At 45.7% G+C, this 20939-nt stretch overlaps 1 protein-coding gene and 1 non-coding gene across 2 annotated transcripts; one reads left to right on the top strand and one right to left on the bottom strand.

Moving 5' to 3' along the window:
- Positions 1–818: 818 nt before the first annotated feature.
- On the bottom strand, positions 819–20435 carry WDR5 (WD repeat domain 5). Its single transcript, XM_061604107.1, has 14 exons — positions 20193–20435; positions 14168–14328; positions 13708–13816; positions 12650–12723; positions 11939–12028; positions 9234–9323; positions 8181–8264; positions 7122–7177; positions 6096–6142; positions 5915–5990; positions 5026–5059; positions 3893–3967; positions 3484–3571; positions 819–2093 (listed from the first exon to the last, which is right to left on the bottom strand). Exons 2-14 carry the CDS (start codon positions 14246–14248, stop codon positions 1993–1995), a joined length of 1005 nt encoding a protein of 334 aa, XP_061460091.1. The 5' UTR covers positions 14249–14328; positions 20193–20435; the 3' UTR covers positions 819–1992.
- On the top strand, positions 5503–5629 carry LOC133374055 (U6atac minor spliceosomal RNA). The gene has a single exon (XR_009759813.1). It is a non-coding gene; the product is annotated as a U6atac minor spliceosomal RNA (small nuclear RNA).
- Positions 20436–20939: the final 504 nt, after the last annotated feature.

Genomic DNA, 20939 nt, shown 5'->3' with positions numbered 1-20939 from the left:
TCCACAGCAGCTTTGTCCACTTCCACTGTCACAGGAGAGTGTTGGTGGATTCCAGGATGTGTACTCTCTGCGCAAGCAGGATGAAGGAGCGCCTCACCTGGCTAGTACCCCATCTGAACCACATGATAAAGTACATGCTTACTATACAGGGCCTAGGCTGAATCACTGGCATCACACACAAAAAAGGATCCTAGTAGCAGGCAATAGAAAAACATATTTTTCTGCCTGAGACCTTGGAAAGCTGCCAGTCAAAGTAGGCAATAGTGGGCTAGATTAAACAGCATATCTGTCATAAAGCAGGTTCTTATACTCAGTGCCCTAGAAGCCTTTGAAGCAAGCACACATTCTACGAGAGACAGGATTACAGGCCAATCTGCGCTGTAAATTTAAACAGTCATGGCTTCTTCCCCCAAAGGGTCCTGGGACCTGTAGTTTAAGGGTGCTGAGGGTTGTTAGGAGACCCCATATTCCTTCACAGAGCTACAATTCCCAGACTTCGCTGGGAAGAAGGGATTGACTGTGAAACCACTGAAATCTGCAGCTGAAACATCCCTAAAGACTCCCTAATACCATAGCTTTTGAGACAAAAGACTCAGTCTCAATCAGCTGAAGGCAGATCTCTCACCAGCAACAACCATGGGAGTATTCTTCCAGTTTTTTGTCTTCAGTTCCTCTCTCATCTACAAAAAAATACCTTAGAAAGATGAACCAATGCGGGCTTGGCCTAGGGAAGGAGGTGCCATCCGCCACTACTACAAGGAATAGTTAGGGATAAGCCCAGAGACACACTGTACATGAGTCCACTTGTACTACAACCATCCACATAAAATCCCATCTTTTTATTGTGGCATACGGTAACCAGTTTTGATGTGTAAAATATCAAGCGTGAGAGGGGAAGGGGTGGAGAGAGACACACAGAGAGAGAGAAAGGCTGAAAAGGAATACTAATATGGAGGAAAGAAAGATACAACCATACCATCAGCAGATACAAGCTCATACAATGAAGTTTTCAAGATATAAAAAAAGTTTTGTCTTTTATACATGGAAATAACTGTACAAGTTCTGTGAAATTTTCCAGAATGATTTTTAAAAAGTCAAAACAAAAGAACATAAAAGGACAAAAAAAAAGCCACAGCTGAACAGTTATTAGGGAAGGGAAGAGAACAGCCTGGAAAGACTTTTTGCTGTAGTAGCATCTATCAGAGCACACAATGAACAGGATGCATACAGGGAAGGGCAAAAATGGTGAGTTATCACAGGGGTCTTGAACCAGGGGGAGGAAGGAAAAAAATCAGGGAGAATCACAAAACGCTTGTTTGGTCACATTAAAAAAAATTTTTTTTTGTTATTAGTAAAGAGCCTTCTTTCAACCACATAGCTTTTCTATTTAAAGTCTGATGAACTAGGGCCTGCCTCTTTGGAAACTTTATATATATATATATATATATATATATAAAGTATTAAATTAATCCGGGTTATTTCTAGTTTATGACCTGCCCGTTGTTATTAAGAGACAGAATCCCTCCAAAGTATTAAATTAATCCGGGTTATTTCTAGTTTATGACCTGCCCGTTGTTATTAAGAGACAGAATCCCTCCAAGCACAAAGGGGGGGTGAGGGAGAGGAGGGCACACACCTTTTCTCCAAAGGACAGAACCTTCCCAGTATGTGGAGCCCTCCATTTATCAAAAGGAAAAGGGAAGCTTTTATCTCATCCACCCGCCCAAACTACATTGCCCAGTATGGAGAGGCCAAGGAAAGAGAGAGAGGGATAAAAAGAGAGAGAGAGAGAAGCTCTTTGGGCCAAGGACTAGGAGACACACACCATCCTCTTGAAGATCGCTTCAGGGTTCCTGCCAAATGGGGTTGAAATGTTCTCATGTGGTTCTTCTTCTGCTGCTTTTTTTTTTAAAAAAGAAAACAGAAACACAAAATACCCCCAAATTTTCCAGACACCCCCCAACAGTCTCTAAAGCGATGCTGAAAACATTTTTAACAGTCACTCTTCCAAAGCTTAATTGTTTTGTCATTTTCTAGGGCTGCTGAGGCAATGATGTTCTCTGTCGGATGGCAAGCTGTAGAGATCACAACATCTGTTTGGAGAGAGAGGGAGAGAGAGACACACACGCACAGTGACAAAAGGGGTTGTCATCTTGCAATCTGATTACATTTTCCACTCCACTCTTCCTCCAAAAGAAGCCTAGGGCGGCAAACCATGAAACAATGGATTGCATCCAGGGTTGGTCCTACTCAGAGTAGACCAATTGAAAATAAGGGACATGATTAACTTAGGCCTGTTAATTTAAATAGGCCTCCTTTGGGTAAAGCTTACTTGGATACAATCCAATAAAAACAGTACAATTAAAAGCCACAATATTTAAAGATAGTATGCTTGGCTAAGCTGGCCATTGTTTAATGGTAACCTTGCAAAATAAATCCACTTGCCAAAAGCAGAGCGCTACAGACGACTTATATGAACTGTCTGAAAAGAGAACCCATCTTATTTTAAAACAATTCCAACCCAGATGCAGACTGGGATCTCTTCTAAAGGCCAGGAAGCATCCAAGGGAGAGTTCCAGTAGCCAAGTGTTCGGAAGAACATCAGAAGAGCCTGGCTGCTGGATCAGGCCCATCATAGTCCAGCCTCCTGTTCTCAGAGTGGCCAACCTGAGCGCAAGAGCACTCTCCCCTCCTGCAGGTTCCAACACCTGGCATTTGGAAGCATACCACGTCCGGCTATGGAGGCAGAGCATAGCCACTGTGGCGAGTAGCCACTGACAGCCGCTTCCTCCTCTATGAATCTTTCTAATCCTCTTTCAAAGCCATCCAAGTTGGTGGCCATCACTGCCTCTTCTGTGGGAGCAAATTCCACAGTTTAACTCTGCGCTGCGTGAAGAAATCCTTTGTCTGTCCTGAATCTTCCTTCTTTCACCTTCATTGGATCCCACAAGTTCTAGGGTTATGAAAGTGGGATAAACTTTTTCCTGTTTACTTTCTCTATGCCATACTTAATTATATTCACTTCTATCATGCCACCTCTGACTCGCCATTTCCCTAAACTAAAAAAACCCAAATGCTGCAACCTTTCCTTACGGGGGGGGGGTCACCTGCTCCATCCCCTTCATCATTCTGGTTGCCCTTTTCCAACTCTGCAAATATCCTCTTTGAGGTGAGGTGACCAGAACTGGACACAGTATTCCAAATGTGGCCTCACCAGATTTATATAGCAGCATCATGATACCGGCAGTTTCATTTTCAGAAGCACCTTCTTAGTGAATCACCTTCAACACAAACTGGAGTGAGGCTTTTACAAGACCTCAAATTCTGAAGAGTAGAGGGAGATAAGTTTGGGGGGAGTCTTACTTAGTCAGGCCAGAGTTTTCTAGCCAAGCAAGCGGTCCAAAATAGTTTTGTTATAAAGACACCCATTTTGAGTTCATACCACTCAGGGTAACCTTTTTAAAAGTTCTGAGAATCTCTCACCTGTATGCCCTTGCAGCTTCTGTACAATCTCTTTTGTTTGGAGGTTCCAAATGTAAACCAGGTTGTCCTCTGAACCAGACACAATCCACTAAAGGAAGGGAGGAAGGAGAGATGTATTAAAAATGTGAGGACAGAGCAAAGCTGTGTACTGTGCCTAGTACCTGGCCAACTAAATGGTGTTTGCATGCATGTGCTCACACAGAGGATTCATTTTTAATGAAATTTAGATGGGCAGAGGGGCGGCAGGAGAGGCATTTAAAAGGACGGGGTGTCGGTAAAGCCAATGAGGAAAATTTTTAAAAAAGAGGATAGAGGGGAGGCAATCCATGGGGCATAAAAATCTCTGCCCTCCTAAAGTCAGCGTGCGTTAAACTCTCTGCAAGCAGCGCAGAAAAAGAGAGATTCTCACCTTTCCACCAGTAACTGAGAAGTTGGCAAAGATGCAGTATTTCTCGTTCTTGTGGCCCGTGTATGTCTTTAGGCACTGGAAGGCAAAAAAAGGCCACAGAAGTCAGAGACAAGAAAAAGGCAAGTCCTCAGGCCCACTTGCTTGACTGGATCTTTCAACATTGATGGGCTTTTTCTGTAAGAACATAAGAGCCTCACTGCTGGATCAGGCCAAAGGGGACTCCACTGAGTCCAGCATCCTGTTCTCACAGTGGCCAACCAGATGCCCCAAAGGGAAGACCACAAACAGGCCCTGAGCACAACAGCAACTCTCCAGTTGTTGTTCTTCACCATCTGGCATTCAGAGGTAGACTTCCCCTGGGCATGGAGGTTCTGCTGTCACAATAGGCCTCTGTAAGAGCCTGACTGCTGGATCCGGCCAAAGGCCCTCCTGGTGGCCAACCAGATGCCCCAGTGGGAACACCACAAACAGGCCCTGAGTGCAACAGCAACTCTCCCCTCCTGCAATTCCCAGCAACTGGTATTCAGAAGCATACTGAGTCCGATAGCGGAGATAGAATATAACCATTGCTATTCATAGCCTTCTCTTCCATGAAGTTGCCTAATCCTCTTTTAAAACCATCCAAGTTATGGCCACCATTACCTCTTGTCAGCTGTGAATTCCATAGTTTAACTATGTACTGTGTAAAGGAGGAGTTTTTTCCCACACAATTGTCCCTGGGCACAGAGGGACTTTTATATAAAAAAACCCAGCTCCCCATTCACTCATTGTACCTTTTATGGTCTGGGAATACTCAGAAATTGGGAGTTTGACAACAATTCGCATTAAACCAATTCAAAGCACATTTTCTTTTTACTAAACGAAAAGAGGTGAACTGAGTTTCTACTGCAGAAAAAAAAGGGGGACTCCCATACATCTCTAGGGAAATGAACGTGCAACATTCAGAGTGAAGTTAACCTAAGGCTGCAGTGTTAAACACTTACTAGTGAGTAAGCCCTATTGAACGCAGCAAGACTTGCTTCTGAGTAAACATGCATAGATTTGGGTTGCAACTAAGAGTAACCACGTTTGTTAAAAAGACATTTCCTAGTTAGTTTACTGTTAACCAATTTAAGGGACACATTAAGACTCACCTTCCCTTTGCTGTAGTCCCAAAGCTTGAGAGTGCTGCAGTGAACGAGAAGGAAATAAAGGAAAGCAAGGCTTGCGGGTGTCCTCATGCTTTATACACCCACATGCCCAGCAATACAACTATTTGCAGGTTTAAAACCCCTGCAAATGTCCACGTCTCTCTGTGACAAAGCACTTAGATCAGAACATCCAAGCAAGTTATTTTGTCACTGGGGAATGAATATGCTTGAGTAGGTTTTGCAGGCTTTCAAATTGGCCAGAGAGAAAAGAGAACACAAAACAGGCAAAAATGCTGTCAAGTTGTCAACAAGAATGAAATTATCTCCCCAAGGATGGCCCTCCTTGGCACTTGACAATAGCGATCTGGGATTATTATAGCTGTGCACACTTTTTCTCTTCTCCTCTTCCAAGCTGACATGCTAGTTTTGCTGGTGTTTAAACATGAGGTAGTGCAAAAAAGGCTTTGCCTGCCTGCAATCTAGCAAATCCAGAGGAGAAGGTTGGCACTCCCCTTGATAAGGATGGAAGAGGTCCCAGTGGCCTGTATGACACATATATGGTTAAAGGCACTGCCACTTACTTTGTGATGCCTAAGCAGGTGTTGGGGAAGAGCCTTAGCTCAGGTTCAAACTCCAGCGGCATCTCTAGGTAGGGCAGGGACAGATCCCTGCCTGAACCCTTAGAGAGATGCTGCCCGTCACTGTAGACAATACTGAGCTAGATGGACAGATTGTCTGACTCAATATAAGGCAGCTTCCTATGAGATACACTGCCTCTGTATATGGAGGTTTCATTAATGCCTTAAGGCTTAACAGCCACTACAGATTTGCCCTCCTTACAGTAATTATTTCTTTGCCTTGAGACAACAACGCAACGTTCCTTGACTCTTACTTGTCCAAAGTTGCTGCTAGGATGTATTTTCCATTTGGAGAAAACTTCACAAAAGACACAGGAGGATTGTCATCATCTGGAACAGAGAAGAGAGACCACGATTTCATGTAACATAATGCTCATTTTGGGATGTTAGTGGATGCCTTTTGGGCACCCCAAATCCTCGCACAGACTAACTTACCGATCAGCGTTTTCAAACACTGTCCTGATGCCGTATCCCAGATTCGGCTGCAACATCAAAATGAGAGTCACCATTACTAAAAGCAATGGAATCTGGTCAGAAAGTACTTCCTTTTGTGGGGTGGAGGTAGGGGAGAATACCCACACTTTGAGGGGAAAACAGGAACTCCAGAAATTGTCTTGTCCTGAGACAAGACAGGTAGTTTATGCAAGTCCAGAATTCCCCAACATATTGGGAGCACATTTGGAAATCTAAGAAACTGCAGCCAGCACTACTAAAACACCCATTTCACAGAAGAAAAACTGGTGATGCAAAGACCCCCCTCCCCCCCAAAAAAAACCCTGATGGATCGCCTACACCTGCCCTAAACAAATACAGATATAGTAAAGCAGACAAGCTACCACCACCCCAACAATCCCCGATGGCATCTCCAGGTAGGGCTGGGAGAGACTCCCTGCCTGAAACTCTGGACAGCCACTGCCAGTCAGTGTAGGCCACAGTGAGCTAGGCAGACCAATGGTCTGACTCAGTATAAGGCAGCTTGCTATGCTCCTATGCAAAGCCAAAAAACTGAATTAAAAACCCCAGAATTAAAAACTGTATAGGGAGGGGCGGGTGCCAAGGGTGTAACTGAAGGTGCTGCGGTGCCCACAGGGACCACCCCAAGGACTTCGGATCTAGTTCCACCATTTCCTACTGTGATTGGTGGGCGGTCTCAGCTAAAGGCTCTTTTCCCAGCCTGACTATGCAAGATCCTTGCAAAACCTGTGGTCCTCCAGATGCTCTTCTGGATTTTAGACAAGGGTTCCTCCCACACTTACCTGGGGAAGCCTCTGGGTACTGAACCTGTGACCTTGCTGCGGGCAAAGCACATGCTCTGCTCACTGATCTACAGTCCAACACTGCTGCCCTTTTCGGAAACTGGAAATCGCCAGGCACCCTCTCTCCACTAATCACTCCTCAAGAGGCTGGATGCGGCCCACTGTCAGGATTTAAAGCCAGCCTTCCTTTCTGCCTCCCACTTACCAAAGGCCATCGTAGCTGCTGGACACTATCAGAGAGCCATCACGGTTAAAATGTACCTGGAGACAATAAGATTTATTACTATTATTACTACTGTTATTAAATGTATATGGCCACGCGGTATCAGCAACATTCTCTAGGTGGCTCAGAAGAGGCAATATCACATTTGCGCACAGGACAGCCAGTATGGTGTAATGGTTAGGGCGCTGGAGTGGGACCCGAGAAACCAGCATTCAAATCCTCATTTGGCCATGAAGCTCACTGACTGACCTTGGGCCGGTCACCATTTCTCTCAGCCTAACCTACCTCACAGGGTTGTTGTGAAGATAAAATGCGGAGGAGAACCATGTACGCCACCACCTAAGCTCCTTGGAGGAAAGGTGGGATATAAGTGTAATAAGCAAAACAAAATAAGTCTGCTATTTTCTGGGGCAAGGGGGAAGACCGCAACTGTTATTCCCCTGTGCTTGAAGCCCCATGTACAAGGCCCAACTTAAATATACAGCTATGGTTTAAGAACCTGTTGTCAGTTTGCTATGCACTTGGTGTAGCTTTTAAGAAGGTGCTTCCCCTATGCACTGGCCCAGAGATTGCAACATCTGCACAGAAGCACCACATCTACCTAGAACAGCCTTTCCCAACCAGTGTGCCTCCAGATGTTGTTGGACCACAATTCCCATCTTTCCTGACCATTGGCAATGCTGGCTGAGACTGATGGGAGTTGTGGTCCAACAACATCTGGAGGCACACTGGTTGGGAAAGGCTGACCTAGAAGTACAGACAGCTGCGGCATGGGCCATTGTGTCCTTGTGGGTTGGAGTGAGCATCAGGTTTAGAATTTTTACATCTAGCAGGCAAGAGTGACTCCCCACAACTGACACTGCTGAACTCTCAGCCGCCCAAGGCCGCAGCGCTCTTGTATCCTATTTGCTTAGCCCGGAAGAGCAGGCGTCATTCGCATCTGGCTCCATGCAATCCCAACAGTCAAGAGCTTGCTTGCAAGTCCTCCAAGAAAGCTGCTTCAGACAGTAGCACATCCCAGTTTGTCCAAAGAGGACTTACTGCCGAAACTGGGTCAGAATGAGCCGGCAGTGTTTTCAGGCACTTCCCGGTTTTAACGTCCCATATCCTCACGCTTTCGTCAAACTGGAGAGGAAACAAGGGAATAAATTCAGAAGCTGAAGCGGTTGTTGTTTTTCCAAAGACTGCCCAATAGTAAAGCACCTTCATTTACACAAGCAGGCACAAGATTTCTCTGTGGTTAACTTCTTCTCTACAGAGACTGGCCTTATGCAAGTACCTAAAACAAAATTTCCTCACCTCTCCTCTTTCTAAAGCAAGAAATTCACTGCTCAAGCTCCTCCATATGAAGTCAGGGCAAAATTTACTTTGTGGCTGAGATTTTACAAGTAATAGTACCTTCTAGACCAAAAGCAGTTTTGTTACCAAAAAATGAAAAGCCTTTCAAGTGGAATACTGTAAATTTTCTGCTTCACCTTCCCTTCTGGTTATGAAGCCGTGTTTAAACTATAATGGAGGCAGCTAGTGCAGGTCACCGCTACGACTAAAAAAACTAGGGAAGTCCTTTCCAACTCTGGACCTTGAGTATCACAAGCCCCTTGTCCTATGAAGCAGCTACTCTATACGGCAGGATCAGAACCTTTGGCCCACCAGATGGTGCTGCACTATAACTCCCATCAGCCCCCAGCAAGCAACTTCTGGAGGGCCAAAGGTTCTCCACACCGGCTTTGTGCCCTGCAGTGCAGGTAGGTCAGCCACAAAATACAGAGATGTTATGGTTGCTCCTGCCTTTGAACAGGGAGGAGGGTGTACAGTCCCTGACAACTCGCCCAAATGTTTTATTATCTCTGTGCTGCTGAGGAGATGCTTGGCCAATATTTCCTTGGCATGCCTCCAGAAGTTGGTAGAACACTTTCCAAGGCAGGCAAAAAAGTAAAAAAAAAAACGAAACACAAGTCTGTTGGGCTGCCCTGACCAGCATGGTTAATACCTGCCAGCCAGTCTCAACATTTGGGTAGGTCTTGGCCCGCCATTTTCTGTCCTACAAAAGGGAGCAAGGGCAACCAACGACCTCTTCTCAGCAAAAATGCTTACCGATCCCGAGACAATGAGGTTCGACTGGGGGTTGAAATTGCAGCAGAAGACATAGTTGCTGTGCCCCTTCAGGGTTTTTAAGCATTTCCCCTACAAGAAATGAAAAAAATTAAGAAGTTGGTAAGAGTTTCATATTTAGAAGACTTCAACACTGTAGGGATTGGAGTGCAAGTCGGTACGGGTGCGGCAGACAACATGCTGGGCTGGGATCTGGGTTAAAAAAACTCAGCTCAGCTATTAGAAGAGAACCCACATCAGCCCAACTGGAGACGGAATTACATCTGGGGGATGTCTAATCTCAAGGGTCTGGTTCTGGCTCTCTCCCCCCACCCCCAGCCCAACTTGTACTATTTTATAAATTAGTCATAGCACCATCTAGCGGATAGAATTAATGTGGGAGACAGTCATAGTCAAGAGTAATTTCTATACTGCCCTTCAAAAGTTTAACCAAAGAAAAAAGGGAACTGCATATTTTTAGTCTGAAAGTACATCCAGCCTGAGGAAGATCTCTGTGTATCACAAAAGCGCAAACCCTGGATTAAGAACTTGCTTTACTACCCTTGCACATTTTAATGAAAATATGTACACTACGACTCTCTGAGTTTATTTAGATTATTTAGATCCATTCCAATCGGGTTTCAGGACTGGGCATGGAACGGAAACAGCCTTGGTCGCCCTGGTGGATGATATGAGGAGGGCGTTGGATAAGGGAGAATTCACCTTCTTCGTCCTCCTGGATCTCTCAGCGGCTTTCGATACTGTTGACCACGGTATCCTTTTAGATCGCCTGGAGGGATTAGGAATAGGGGGCACTGTTTTACGGTGGCTCCGTTCCTATCTCTCAGACAGGCACCAACGGGTGGCATTGGGGGATGAGGTTTCAGACCCTTGGCCTCTCAGTTGTGGAGTGCCACAGGGCTCTATCCTCTCCCCCATGCTATTCAACATCTATGTAAAGCCGCTGGGGGCCATCATCAGGAGATTCGGGCTGCGGTGCCACCAATATGCGGATGACACTCAGCTCTATCTCTCGTTTAAGTCCTCACCAGAGTTGGCAGTGGACACCATTTCCAAGTGCCTGGAATCCGTAAGTGAATGGATGGGAATAGGCTGAAACTAAATCCCGACAAGACCGAGGTGTTGCTCGTGGGAGACAGGGGCAGGTTGGGGGATATAGACCTGGTGTTCAATGGGGTAAAATTGCCCCTAAAAGACCAGGTCCGCAGCCTCGGGGTCATTCTTGACTCCCGGCTGTCCATGGAGGCTCAGGTCTCGGCAGTGAGCCGGGCAGCTTGGTATCAATTACATCTGATAAGGAGACTGCAACCCTACCTTCCTGCCCATCTGCTCCCACGGGTGATACATGCCCTGGTCTTCTCCCGCTTAGACTACTGTAATGCGCTCTACGTGGGGTTACCCCTGAAAACGGTCTGGAAATTACAACTGATACAGAATGCGGCGGCACATTTGATTAAGAACAGCCGTCGCCGTGATCATATCACTCCAGTGTTAGTAGATCTACACTGGCTACCAGTTGCTTACCGGGCCCAATTCAAGGTGTTGGTGTTGACTTTCAAAGCCCTATACGGTTTCGGCCCAGTTTATCTGAAGGAGCGCCTCCAGCAGCACCAATTATGCTGCCCAACGAGATCAGCCACACAAGACCTCCTCTCGGTCCCACCAGTTAAGATAGTGAGGCTGGTGCGGACCAGAGAGAGGGCATTTTCGATTGTGGCCCCTACCCTCTGGAATGCCCTTCCTTTTGATCTTCACCATGCCCCTTCCCTGATAGGTTTCCGCCGGGCCTTGAAGACCTGGCTGTTCAGGCAGGCCTATGGGATCTCTGGGGTAGGTTGTTTTTAATACTGGTACATTAATTACTGTTTTGGTTTTCATTGGTTTTTATTGTATTTTAATATGTAAATGTACGTCGCCTAGAGTGACCGTTAATTCAGCCAGATAGGCGACTCATAAATAAAATTTTATTTATTTATTATTATTATTTAGCCCACAGTTTTTGGCGTCAGGCAAAGACTTTTCTTTTCTCTTAGGTGTTTGAGTGTTAATTTTCCTGCAGCAGCTGAAGATGTTCTGAGGCTAAGCATATTTGGCGGTTTATATATAGGTGGTGTTTGGTGGTTAAGTGTACGTTAAGGGGTGGGGGTGTTTGTTTTATGGTTTGGATTTTAAATTTCATACATTGCTTCAAGAAGTGCGAGAAGCTACTCAAAAGTTAGTAACAGCAATAATCCATATATATAAAAAGAAAAAGATTAGATAGCTGCCTAAAGTGGGCCTTCAAATTAAACAGCAAAGTTTAGTTTCGATAGCAAAAAAACTGAACTACCAGAACAGACTAATGCATTTTAACAACATAGGTAGTTTTTAGTATTTGTTATGCACAGACTGCCATTCTGTAAAATGAGTAGGATATAAAAGAAGGCAAGTTTCCTTTGAACCTAGACTTTTAACTCCCAAGAGGAGACTCAAATCATTGGACATAAAAAACCTAGAAGCCCTGATAAAGCTACACTTGTGATTGTGTCCCATGGAAAGTCAGGACTGAGTTTCATTGAACAGAACACCCATTTTGACCACATCAAAGTTAATTTTTTATTTATACTATAGTCAGATTAGAATCTAATTCACGCTCTCCAACATGGTGGTTAGCAGCGAAAAAAGGAATGGAACATCAACCATCTTACCGAGCTCACATCCCAAATTTTGAGAGTTTTATCATCTGAGGCAGATACAAGAAGGTTTGAATCAGATGACCAAGCAACATCAGAGATCCCCTGCAACAGATAGAACATTTTTTTAAAGTTACTTTTTTTCTGTAATAGTTTAATTTATAAATTGTGTACAAATTACTCATTCTGAGGCAGTGCAATTCCAGACTGCAGATGGAAAGAGGATATTTCTGAATGCTCCTTCCAGCAAAACACTCCCTGCTTGTAGATGAACAGATCATAAGGCAGAAAAGGTTCAGCTGCATAACCTTCTCTCTATCTACTACATACGAGGAGCTTTTTACATTGGGGGGGCATTAAATGACTCTCCTCTACTAGCAATCTGGATTGCAGTCCAGAATTCTATACATTTTGTGCAACGTGCACAGACTCCAATTGAGTTTACACTACCTTCCCAAATTTACTTTCATGTTTCAGTCTGCAAAAAAACAGACAGCTCAAGTGATAGAACTGGGCAACAATCAACTCTCAAAGCGAGCATTTGCTGTAGCCTTCTCTTTCCCCCAGGCCAACAGCAAGTCCTTTCAGGCAAGAATATTGCCATAAATACCCACCCAACTATTCTTTATTTGCATAGGCAGAAGTTGCTGTATCTTGGGATAGCTGTCCAGTTACCTCTGCAGCAAACACCTCAACAAGCCTCCTTATTAACAGTGAGATACTCACCAGTTTGTGGCCAGATATTGTTTTCTCAAATTTGCCATCATAGGCACCCCAAATTTTTATAAGCTTATCAGCCGCTAAAAAATAAAAGGAGAATCCAACAATGTAAAAAGATTTTAGGCACCTTGTCTGTGCAAGATCATTTTTCCCCTGTAGGTATCTAGTCCTACTCCACAGGACTCTGATTATGCTTTCTTGCGCCTCTTGCTAGAGAACATGGGTGAATCACAAATACACATTTGTATTTCTTTAACCCATTAGAGAATGAGCAAATACACTTATGAAGTGGGGAGAATTTATCGTAACTTTCACATGTGATTAGAATTTTTGTAGGTGGAATGGGGAATGAGAAGTGTGTGGGAAGGGTTGTATCTCAGTAGCAGAGCACAGACTTTGCATGCAGAAGCCCAGGATCAATCCCTGCCACCTCTAGGTAAAATTGGGAATTTGCTGTCTGAAAACCTGAAGAGATGCTGCCAGTCAGCACAGACCATACTGAGCTAGGTGGATCACTGGTCTGACTCAGTATAAAGCAGCTTCCTGAGTTCCTAAGATTCTCCTCACCCTTTCTCCTCAACAATTACAGAAATAAGACATTGTGCAAATTTGCATGACACACAGGGCATGGATTTCAGCTTTTTTGGGGGCAGAGTTTTTAACATAAAGCCCCAGGTGTAACCTAAACAGGGACAAAGAAATTAGCGGAGGTGCAATATGACCAATCAAATGAAGAAATACTTTTGATCGGCCAAAAATCTAACCCAATCAATCAAGCAGATTTTTTAAAATCCTATTTTTAACACAAATACTTATCAAAATTGCAGATGGCAAGAACTATCTCAAAAGGTGCATATACTATTCTCTCCAGACAAGAGGAAATGCCTAATCAATGACCCAAGTAGGCATAACCTAAAAAAACCAAAATGTTTGCATTTTGCTTCAAAAACTCCTGCTTGAAGCGTATACAAATACAATTACTCAGGTCCTTCTTGAACTAGGAAATTAATGGGATCAACAGTGAGAAAAAGAGGCTTCTCGATCCCACAATTATGGACACTTACAAGAACTGGCCAGCCACTCGCCATTGGGGCTGAATTTCACTGATGAGACTGCTTTCGTGTGTCCGGCCAACGTGAACTTCAGAGCATAGTTTGGCTTCACAGGCGCAGGCTGAGGAAAGAAAGCCCAATAAGAGAAGCTTCAAGTGCACCCTGCACAACTTGTGTGATCCTACGGGGCCAGCACAACTCACCACACTGAGCTGCCAGGTGGTTTATCACAGCACGAGCCCATCTCATCCCTCCCTGTTATTGCAGCCCCAAGCAGGCAGCAAACAGAAGTTTATTGAGGCTTGGGCAGGCTGTCATACATGGCAAGTGAGCTGCATCTAGCTTAGATAGTTAATTGCTATCGTATCTTAAGGTAATTCACAGAATTTTGCTATTGCAGAAAGAACATAGAGTGTGTTTTTTAAGCGACAAATTCTAGGCAGAACTATTGTCCAGAAGCCTCAACACGCACCTTGCTCTGATTGGTCGAAGAGGAAGGTGTTGATTGTGTTTTGGTCGATTCTGCATCAGGCTTCTTCTCTTCCGTTGCCATGGCTGTGGAAACTGGCAAGCCAGGATTTAGGTGCTTCACAGGATGAAAAAGGACACTGATTCAAAGGAGAATGTCTCCCACTAGGAAGAGAGAGGGTGAAAGGGGAAACATTTGAGTGATGCAAAGGTTACCAAGGATCAGCAACCCAAACACAGCTATTAAAGGTACTGTTTTCCAAACTTCAAATAGCCATGACACATCACCTACCCCAATTAAAACTGAAAGCACACTTCATTAACGCATCCCAAAATACATCAGAGTCTTGTAGGATCAGAGCAGACATTCACTTCATCCTGTTTCTGCCAACCAGAAGCTTCTAGGATACCCACAAGCAGGTCACGAAGACAACTACCCTCCTCTGTTTTCCTGCCTGCCAGCACCTGATATTTCATGGTAGGCTATCTCTGAACATGGAGGTTCCATCATGGCTGATGATAAACCTCTCCACGAGTTTGTTTAATCCCCTCTTAAAGCCATTATCACATCTTGTAGCAACCAAAACCACATGATTCTCGTATTGTGATGGTTCTCAACGTCCAAGCAGGTGTTTCAAAACAAATTGTGTTTTTGCACAGCTGAGCGGAGAAACAAGAGGGAAATTTGTGCTTTGTTTTTAAAGTTATTTACAGCTTGATACCACAGTTTGGACCTTCAATACTTATTCCTGTTGTGCACAGCTTCCAAGAGAATGTCTGTTATTCTGTTGCAACAAAAACAAGAGGAAACCATTGTCTCTACTCAGACCCAAGGGCAATACATGCAATGTGGTATATGCCACCATCTACCAGCAGTTCCCTTCTACATTTTTACTACCAGTCCCTATGCAAAAGAATCACAGGGCTCAAATCTGACATCAGAAAATGGCAATATTCATAAACCAGTACAACACTTCAATTTACCAGGGCACTCCGCCACTGATCTTGAGGTGGCCCTAACTGGATAAATCTGTTTCAAAGGTAGGCTCCAGAATGACACAACTGAGGTCACATCCACACCATACACTTAAAGCACAATTTGTTATAGGGAGCTGGGAATTGTAGCTCTGCGAGGGGTAACGTACTGTTCCTCGGACTCTTTGGGGAATGCAGTGTGCTTTCAATGTATGGTATGGATGTGACCTGAATTACAATTTATCAAGAAGTTCAAGTCTATTCATTTGGGTCTGTACAGAGACAATGGTTTCCTTTCCCACTACAAGTGTTCATTAACTCTTCATCACCAGGCTGCTGTTGTAAAGAGTCCTTGTGCATATTTTGCATACATTTTAGCTCTAACTAAATTAGACCTTTTGCTGTCCCCCCCCATTAAACACCCCTTTTCCATTTGAAGGTTAACAAAAAAGCAAGCTGATAAATCTTGCCTCCCCTTCCACACCTGTACAAATCTGTGAAAAACAGTGCAAAGACGGTCTGTATAAGCTATTGTTAAACTGAGGGGCAGGCCAGCAATCCTGCAAAGTCATACTGATAAAGGAAACAGGTCTCCTCGATTTGCCATGCTAACAAACACTGAAAGATTCAGATGTGAAATGAAATTAAGAGCTGATCAGCCCTTACCCTACAAGCCATCTAGGGAGGAAAGAGCATTAAATAAGCCTGTACCATTTTGTTTCCACAAAACCTCATTTCCTACGTTCCAGTCTCCAAAGAACTCTGACAAAATGCTGTGCTCGTATCCTAGGAAATTTGAGCCATCACTGCAGCAGGAACCATCTCACTGCAACAAAGCTTCAAGAGTACTTTCAGCAGGTACGGCTAGATTCTTGCCTCACGGTACGTGGCAGGCAGTGTATTACTGCATCCACACACAGGCCCAACCAGCTTCAAACAACCCCTGGTTTCATGCACATCAGCAGCGCACTGGTGCTCATGTCTCAAAAAGTTCCAGAGGTGCTCCTGTTCTTGTCACAGACAAAACAAATCAGAGTCTGGCATGTCACGTGATCTGAACCCAGGCTCGGTATTCATTTCCTCAAAACAAACCACAAGTGGTAAGCCAAGAACAAACCCTGGTTAATACTCTTGGCTTGTTTGAAGGAAACGAAGCACTAGCCCAGGTTTGGAGGGCATAGGAACATAGAAAGCTGCCGTATACTGAGTCAGACTCTTGGCCCATCTAGCAGCAGCTCTCCAGGGTTTTAAGCAGGGAGTCTCTCCCAGCCCTATGCAGAGATGCCGCCAGGGATTGAACTGGGTCCTTCTTCATGCAAAAGAAGCGCTCTGCAACTGAGCTACGACCCCCTAAAAACAAACTTAAGATCCTAGTCCTCACGGCTCTTGACAAAGGGACCACTGGTCCCATTCGAGCTCAATACTGTCCACAATAACTGGCAGCGACTCTCTAGGGTTTCAGGTAGGGAATCTTTCCCACTCATACCTGGAGATGCTGAGGAGCGACCCTAGGACCTTGAGCATGTAAAGCAGGTGCTCTGTCACTGAGCTACAGCCCCTTCCCGACAGACAAATCAGGCTCTGGCTTGTTTTGTCTGAGGCACAGCAGCAACAGGAGCAGCAGGAACATTCAAGCATGCTGCACACTGTTTGTTCATATTAAACCATAGTTCATTTTCAACTATGGCTTACTGCAATGTGCCAGCCAGGCCACTGTGTCTCTCTGTTGCTTCTTTAGCAATGTTAGACCTCAGAAGGAAGCAAGCTTGGGGTGAATTCAGGGGTGACACACAAATCCAAGAACACTGCAGACTTTAGCATCTGACATTACAGCACACCAGGTGGTTTGTTTAAAAACAAGCTCCCAGTCCTCATGCTTGCAAATATATACTTTGAAGGGTGCGTGGGCAATGCCTTGTGAAATTTCCAAAGACTGGCAGTGACTCCCCAGAATTTCCAGCAGTCTACACTTGGGAGCTTTTAACAGCTATCCTGTTGGACAAATCTGCATATTTTCCTTAATCTGCATTGAATACAGGAATACCCCACTATACGGACCTTCACTTTACGGACACTCGCGAGTACGAATATATTTACAGTAGCACCATTCCCGTTTACGTATGCTCGCTTCGCAAGAACGGACACTTAACGGCATGACGCCACCGCCCGATCAGTTTCCAACTACAATTTTGGAAGGCCTACTGTGTTTATTTTAGTTATAAATGCGTTATTTACATCAGTTATGCCCGTATATGACGATTGCAGTGCAGTACATGCATGGATACGTGAAAAAAGGTAGTGCTTCACTTTAAGTACATTTTCGGTTTACGTACTCGCTCTGGACCCATTGTGTACATTAATGCGGGGTATTCCTGTACATTGAGAATGATGCTCTTCCAAGATAGGATTTTATTGTTGTTTTTTAAGCAGAGATCACAAACTGATCTGCTTTGGGTATGCATTTGCTAGCTGGACAAGGTTAAGAAACAGCTTTTACTCCTAGGTGGTTATAGTGTCTACAGTAGGGACCCGCTCATGCGGCAGGTTCCATTCCAGACCATTGCTGTAAAGCGAAATCCGCCGTAAAGCGGAACGACTGACTAACGTCTAAAATGGCGCCCAACGCCCGAAAAACGCCGTAAAAGTGGACCAAGCGCCGTAGGAGCGGGGCCTTTCTGCAATTGACAACTGCTTTATCGGTGGAACGCTGCAAAGCGGGGCCCTACTGTATTCACTCTGGTGATTTGGGAGGGGGTAAAGAGTGATGGGATTTGGGGTGCACCAACAGCCCTGCTGGTTCAGATCAAGAGTTCATCGGACCAGCATTCCCTCACTAAGTGCAGGTAGGTATCAAGATGCTTCCAGAGATTCTACAATATTGTTTTTTTTAAAGGCCATCTTCTATACATAAACTGAAACTCAATCCTAACAAGACTGAGATGCTGTTGGTGGGAGGGCCCTCTGCCCAGATGGTTGACGTTCGACCTGCCCTAGATGGGGTTACACTCCCCCTAAAGGAGCAGGTACGTAGTTTGGGGGTCTTATTAGATCCGCTCCTGTCACTTGAGGCTCAGGTAGCCTCGGTGGCACGGAATGCATTCTACCAGCTTCGGCTGGTAGCCCAACTACGACCCTATCTGGACAGGGAGAATCTCGCCTCAGTTATCCATGCTATGGTAACCTCTAGATTGGACTACTGTAATGCACTCTACGTGGGGCTACCTGTGAAGACGGTTCGGAAACTTCAGCTAGTGCAAAATGCTGCGGCCAGAGTTCTCACTGGGACAAAGAAATTTGACCATATAACACCTGTCCTGGCGCAGCTGCACTGGCTACCGATATGTTTCCGGGCCAGATTCAAAGTGTTGGTTCTTACCTATAAAGCCCTAAACGGCATCGGACCGCAATATCTGGTGGAACGCCTCTCTCGCTATGTACCTACCCGTTCACTACGCTCGACGTCGAAGGCCCTTCTCCGGGTCCCAACTCATAAAGAGGCCCGGAGATCAACAACTAGATCTAGGGCCTTCTCGGTGGTGGCCCCCGAACTATGGAATGCCCTCCCAGACGAGATACGCCCGGCGCCTTCTTTGTTATCTTTTTGGCACCAGGTAAAAACCTACCTTTTCGCCCAGGCTTTTTAAACATTTTAAATTTAATTTTAAACCTAATATGGATTTTAATTTATAAACTCATGGCAATTCTATTTTGGATTTTTATCATGTTATATTTTCCACACTTGCTCATATTTTAATTGTGATTTTATTTGTTGTACACCGCCCTGAGAGCTTTCTGCTATAGGGCGGTCTAGAAATGTAATTAAATAAATAAATAAATAAATAAATATACTGTAAGGAGTGAAAAATGCCAGTGGCAGAAAAAAAGAATCATGGCTAGAGCATCTTGTTAAGTTCTGATATACATGGGAGGGTTGGGAAAAAGGGGATCCACTGAGAGGAGAGAAACACCGGAAGCTGCCATATACTGAGTCTGAACATTGGTCCATCTAGCTCAGTACTGTCTACTCTGACTGGCAGCAGCTCTCTCAGGTTTCAGGCAGGAGTGTCTCCCAGCCCTATCTGGAGATGCCATTGGGGGATTGAACCCGGGACCTTCTGCATGCAAAGCAGGTGCTCTGCCACTGAGCTACAGTCCAGAGGATGCTGAACCAGGTTGATGCAGCTACAGAGGTCTACTTGTACTCTTATCACTACTGCTGGCACTGATAGTATTAATAGTAATATTAAATAAACACGCTATTAAGAAAACTAACAGGAACAGAACTAGGAGTATTTTCACTGCTGCTGGCATTAACTATTCTCATTAGTTGTAAGATCGATACTATTGTTGGCACAAAAATAATAATAATAAATAGTAAGTTGTGGTTGTATTACTAGGAGCATTCTTGCCACTGGTGGCACTAATTAGTGGTAGTAGTAGAAGTAGCATTACTACTAGGAGCACTGCTGCTACTGGGGGTCCTAACAATAATCAGTAGTAGCAGCAGCATTTAATTGAGCAATTACTGGGGGTGGGGTGAGGTGAGGGTTCGGCACCAAACAGCGGTCGTCCCCCCCAGCATTCCGCTGGTGGCGCTGCCAGCCGTGCCAGAACAATGAGCGGCAGCTGATCATCCCCGTCGCAATTAAGCATCCAGCGCATTGCATGTCTACTCAGCTCCACTGGGTTCCATGGGGCTTACTCCCAGACAAGCATGTGGCGCATTGCCGCTCAAGCAGCAAAGCATCTTGTGCCCCTTCGAAGACCACGAAGGGGCGTGTGCCACGGGGGGGGGCGCTCTCGCTCTCTGCCTTACCCACAGCTGCTCCCCATGCCCGGCCCCCTCTCCTCCCCTCCCCCCCATTTCTATCTCCCTCCTCCGCCGGCGGGAGTCCAGCTAAGGGCGAGCCGCTCCCCTTCCTTCCCCCGCGCATGCGCGCTCGCTTTCTTTCCTCGAGAGAGGGGCGCGCGCGACTCTGCCCCGCTCCGTTCCATCCCCCCTCCCTTCGCGGGGGGGGGGAGATTCCCTTCCTTCTCCTCTTCGGCCAACTCACCTCAGACGGGAAGCGCCTCCTCCACCGCCGCCTTTACCTCAGCGGCCAGACGAGAAGAGAAGAAGCAGCGGCGGCTGTTCCTTCTCCCTCTTCTTCTCCTCAGCGGCGGCGGCCGTCGTGAGGCGAGAGGGAGGAGGGGGAGGGACGGGGAACACACACGCACAGGGCCTCGCGCAGGCGCACTGAACGGGCCCGGCTGGGAAAAGGCGGCGCGCAGGCGCTTTGACGTTTCGGCCTGGGTTTTTTTAAAATATATATATAAGCACGTGATGTTAATTGACTACAACTCCCATCGGCCGCTGCCGCCACACAACCGCATTCCCTTCCTATGGCCCGAGGGCTGCCGGGAGTTGTAGTTCTCTGCGAACGTCTTCCCACCCTCCTACGGTTACGGTGCCTGCAAAGGGACAATTTGATATAAATAAAAGGGAAGAGTCGGCCGGGCCTGTCTTTCACTGGAAACCCGCCTTAAAGGGGGTGGGGACTCGAGGTTGTGGACACCGCGCCGCATGGTGCGGATGCAGCTACTACGAAGCGCCTGGAGACGCGACGTGGATGGAAGCGCGCACGCGAAACGCCTTAAAGGGACAGGGACATCTTTGCTCGTCTCGTGAACGTGTGAATGGAGTGGGAGGATGGAGGAAAGGACCACGTGTCAATGGGGCGCACCCAGAGCGGGGGCTGAACCATTGAGCTGGGCAGAAGAAATATTGTTATTATTGTTTAATAATAATAAATAAATAAATA

Source organism: Rhineura floridana, chromosome 20 (genome assembly GCF_030035675.1).
Source record: "Rhineura floridana isolate rRhiFlo1 chromosome 20, rRhiFlo1.hap2, whole genome shotgun sequence".
Classification (NCBI taxonomy): Eukaryota; Metazoa; Chordata; class Lepidosauria; order Squamata; family Rhineuridae; genus Rhineura; species Rhineura floridana.
Note: the sequence above shows the minus strand (reverse complement) of the source record. Positions and strands in the feature narration are given on the sequence as shown.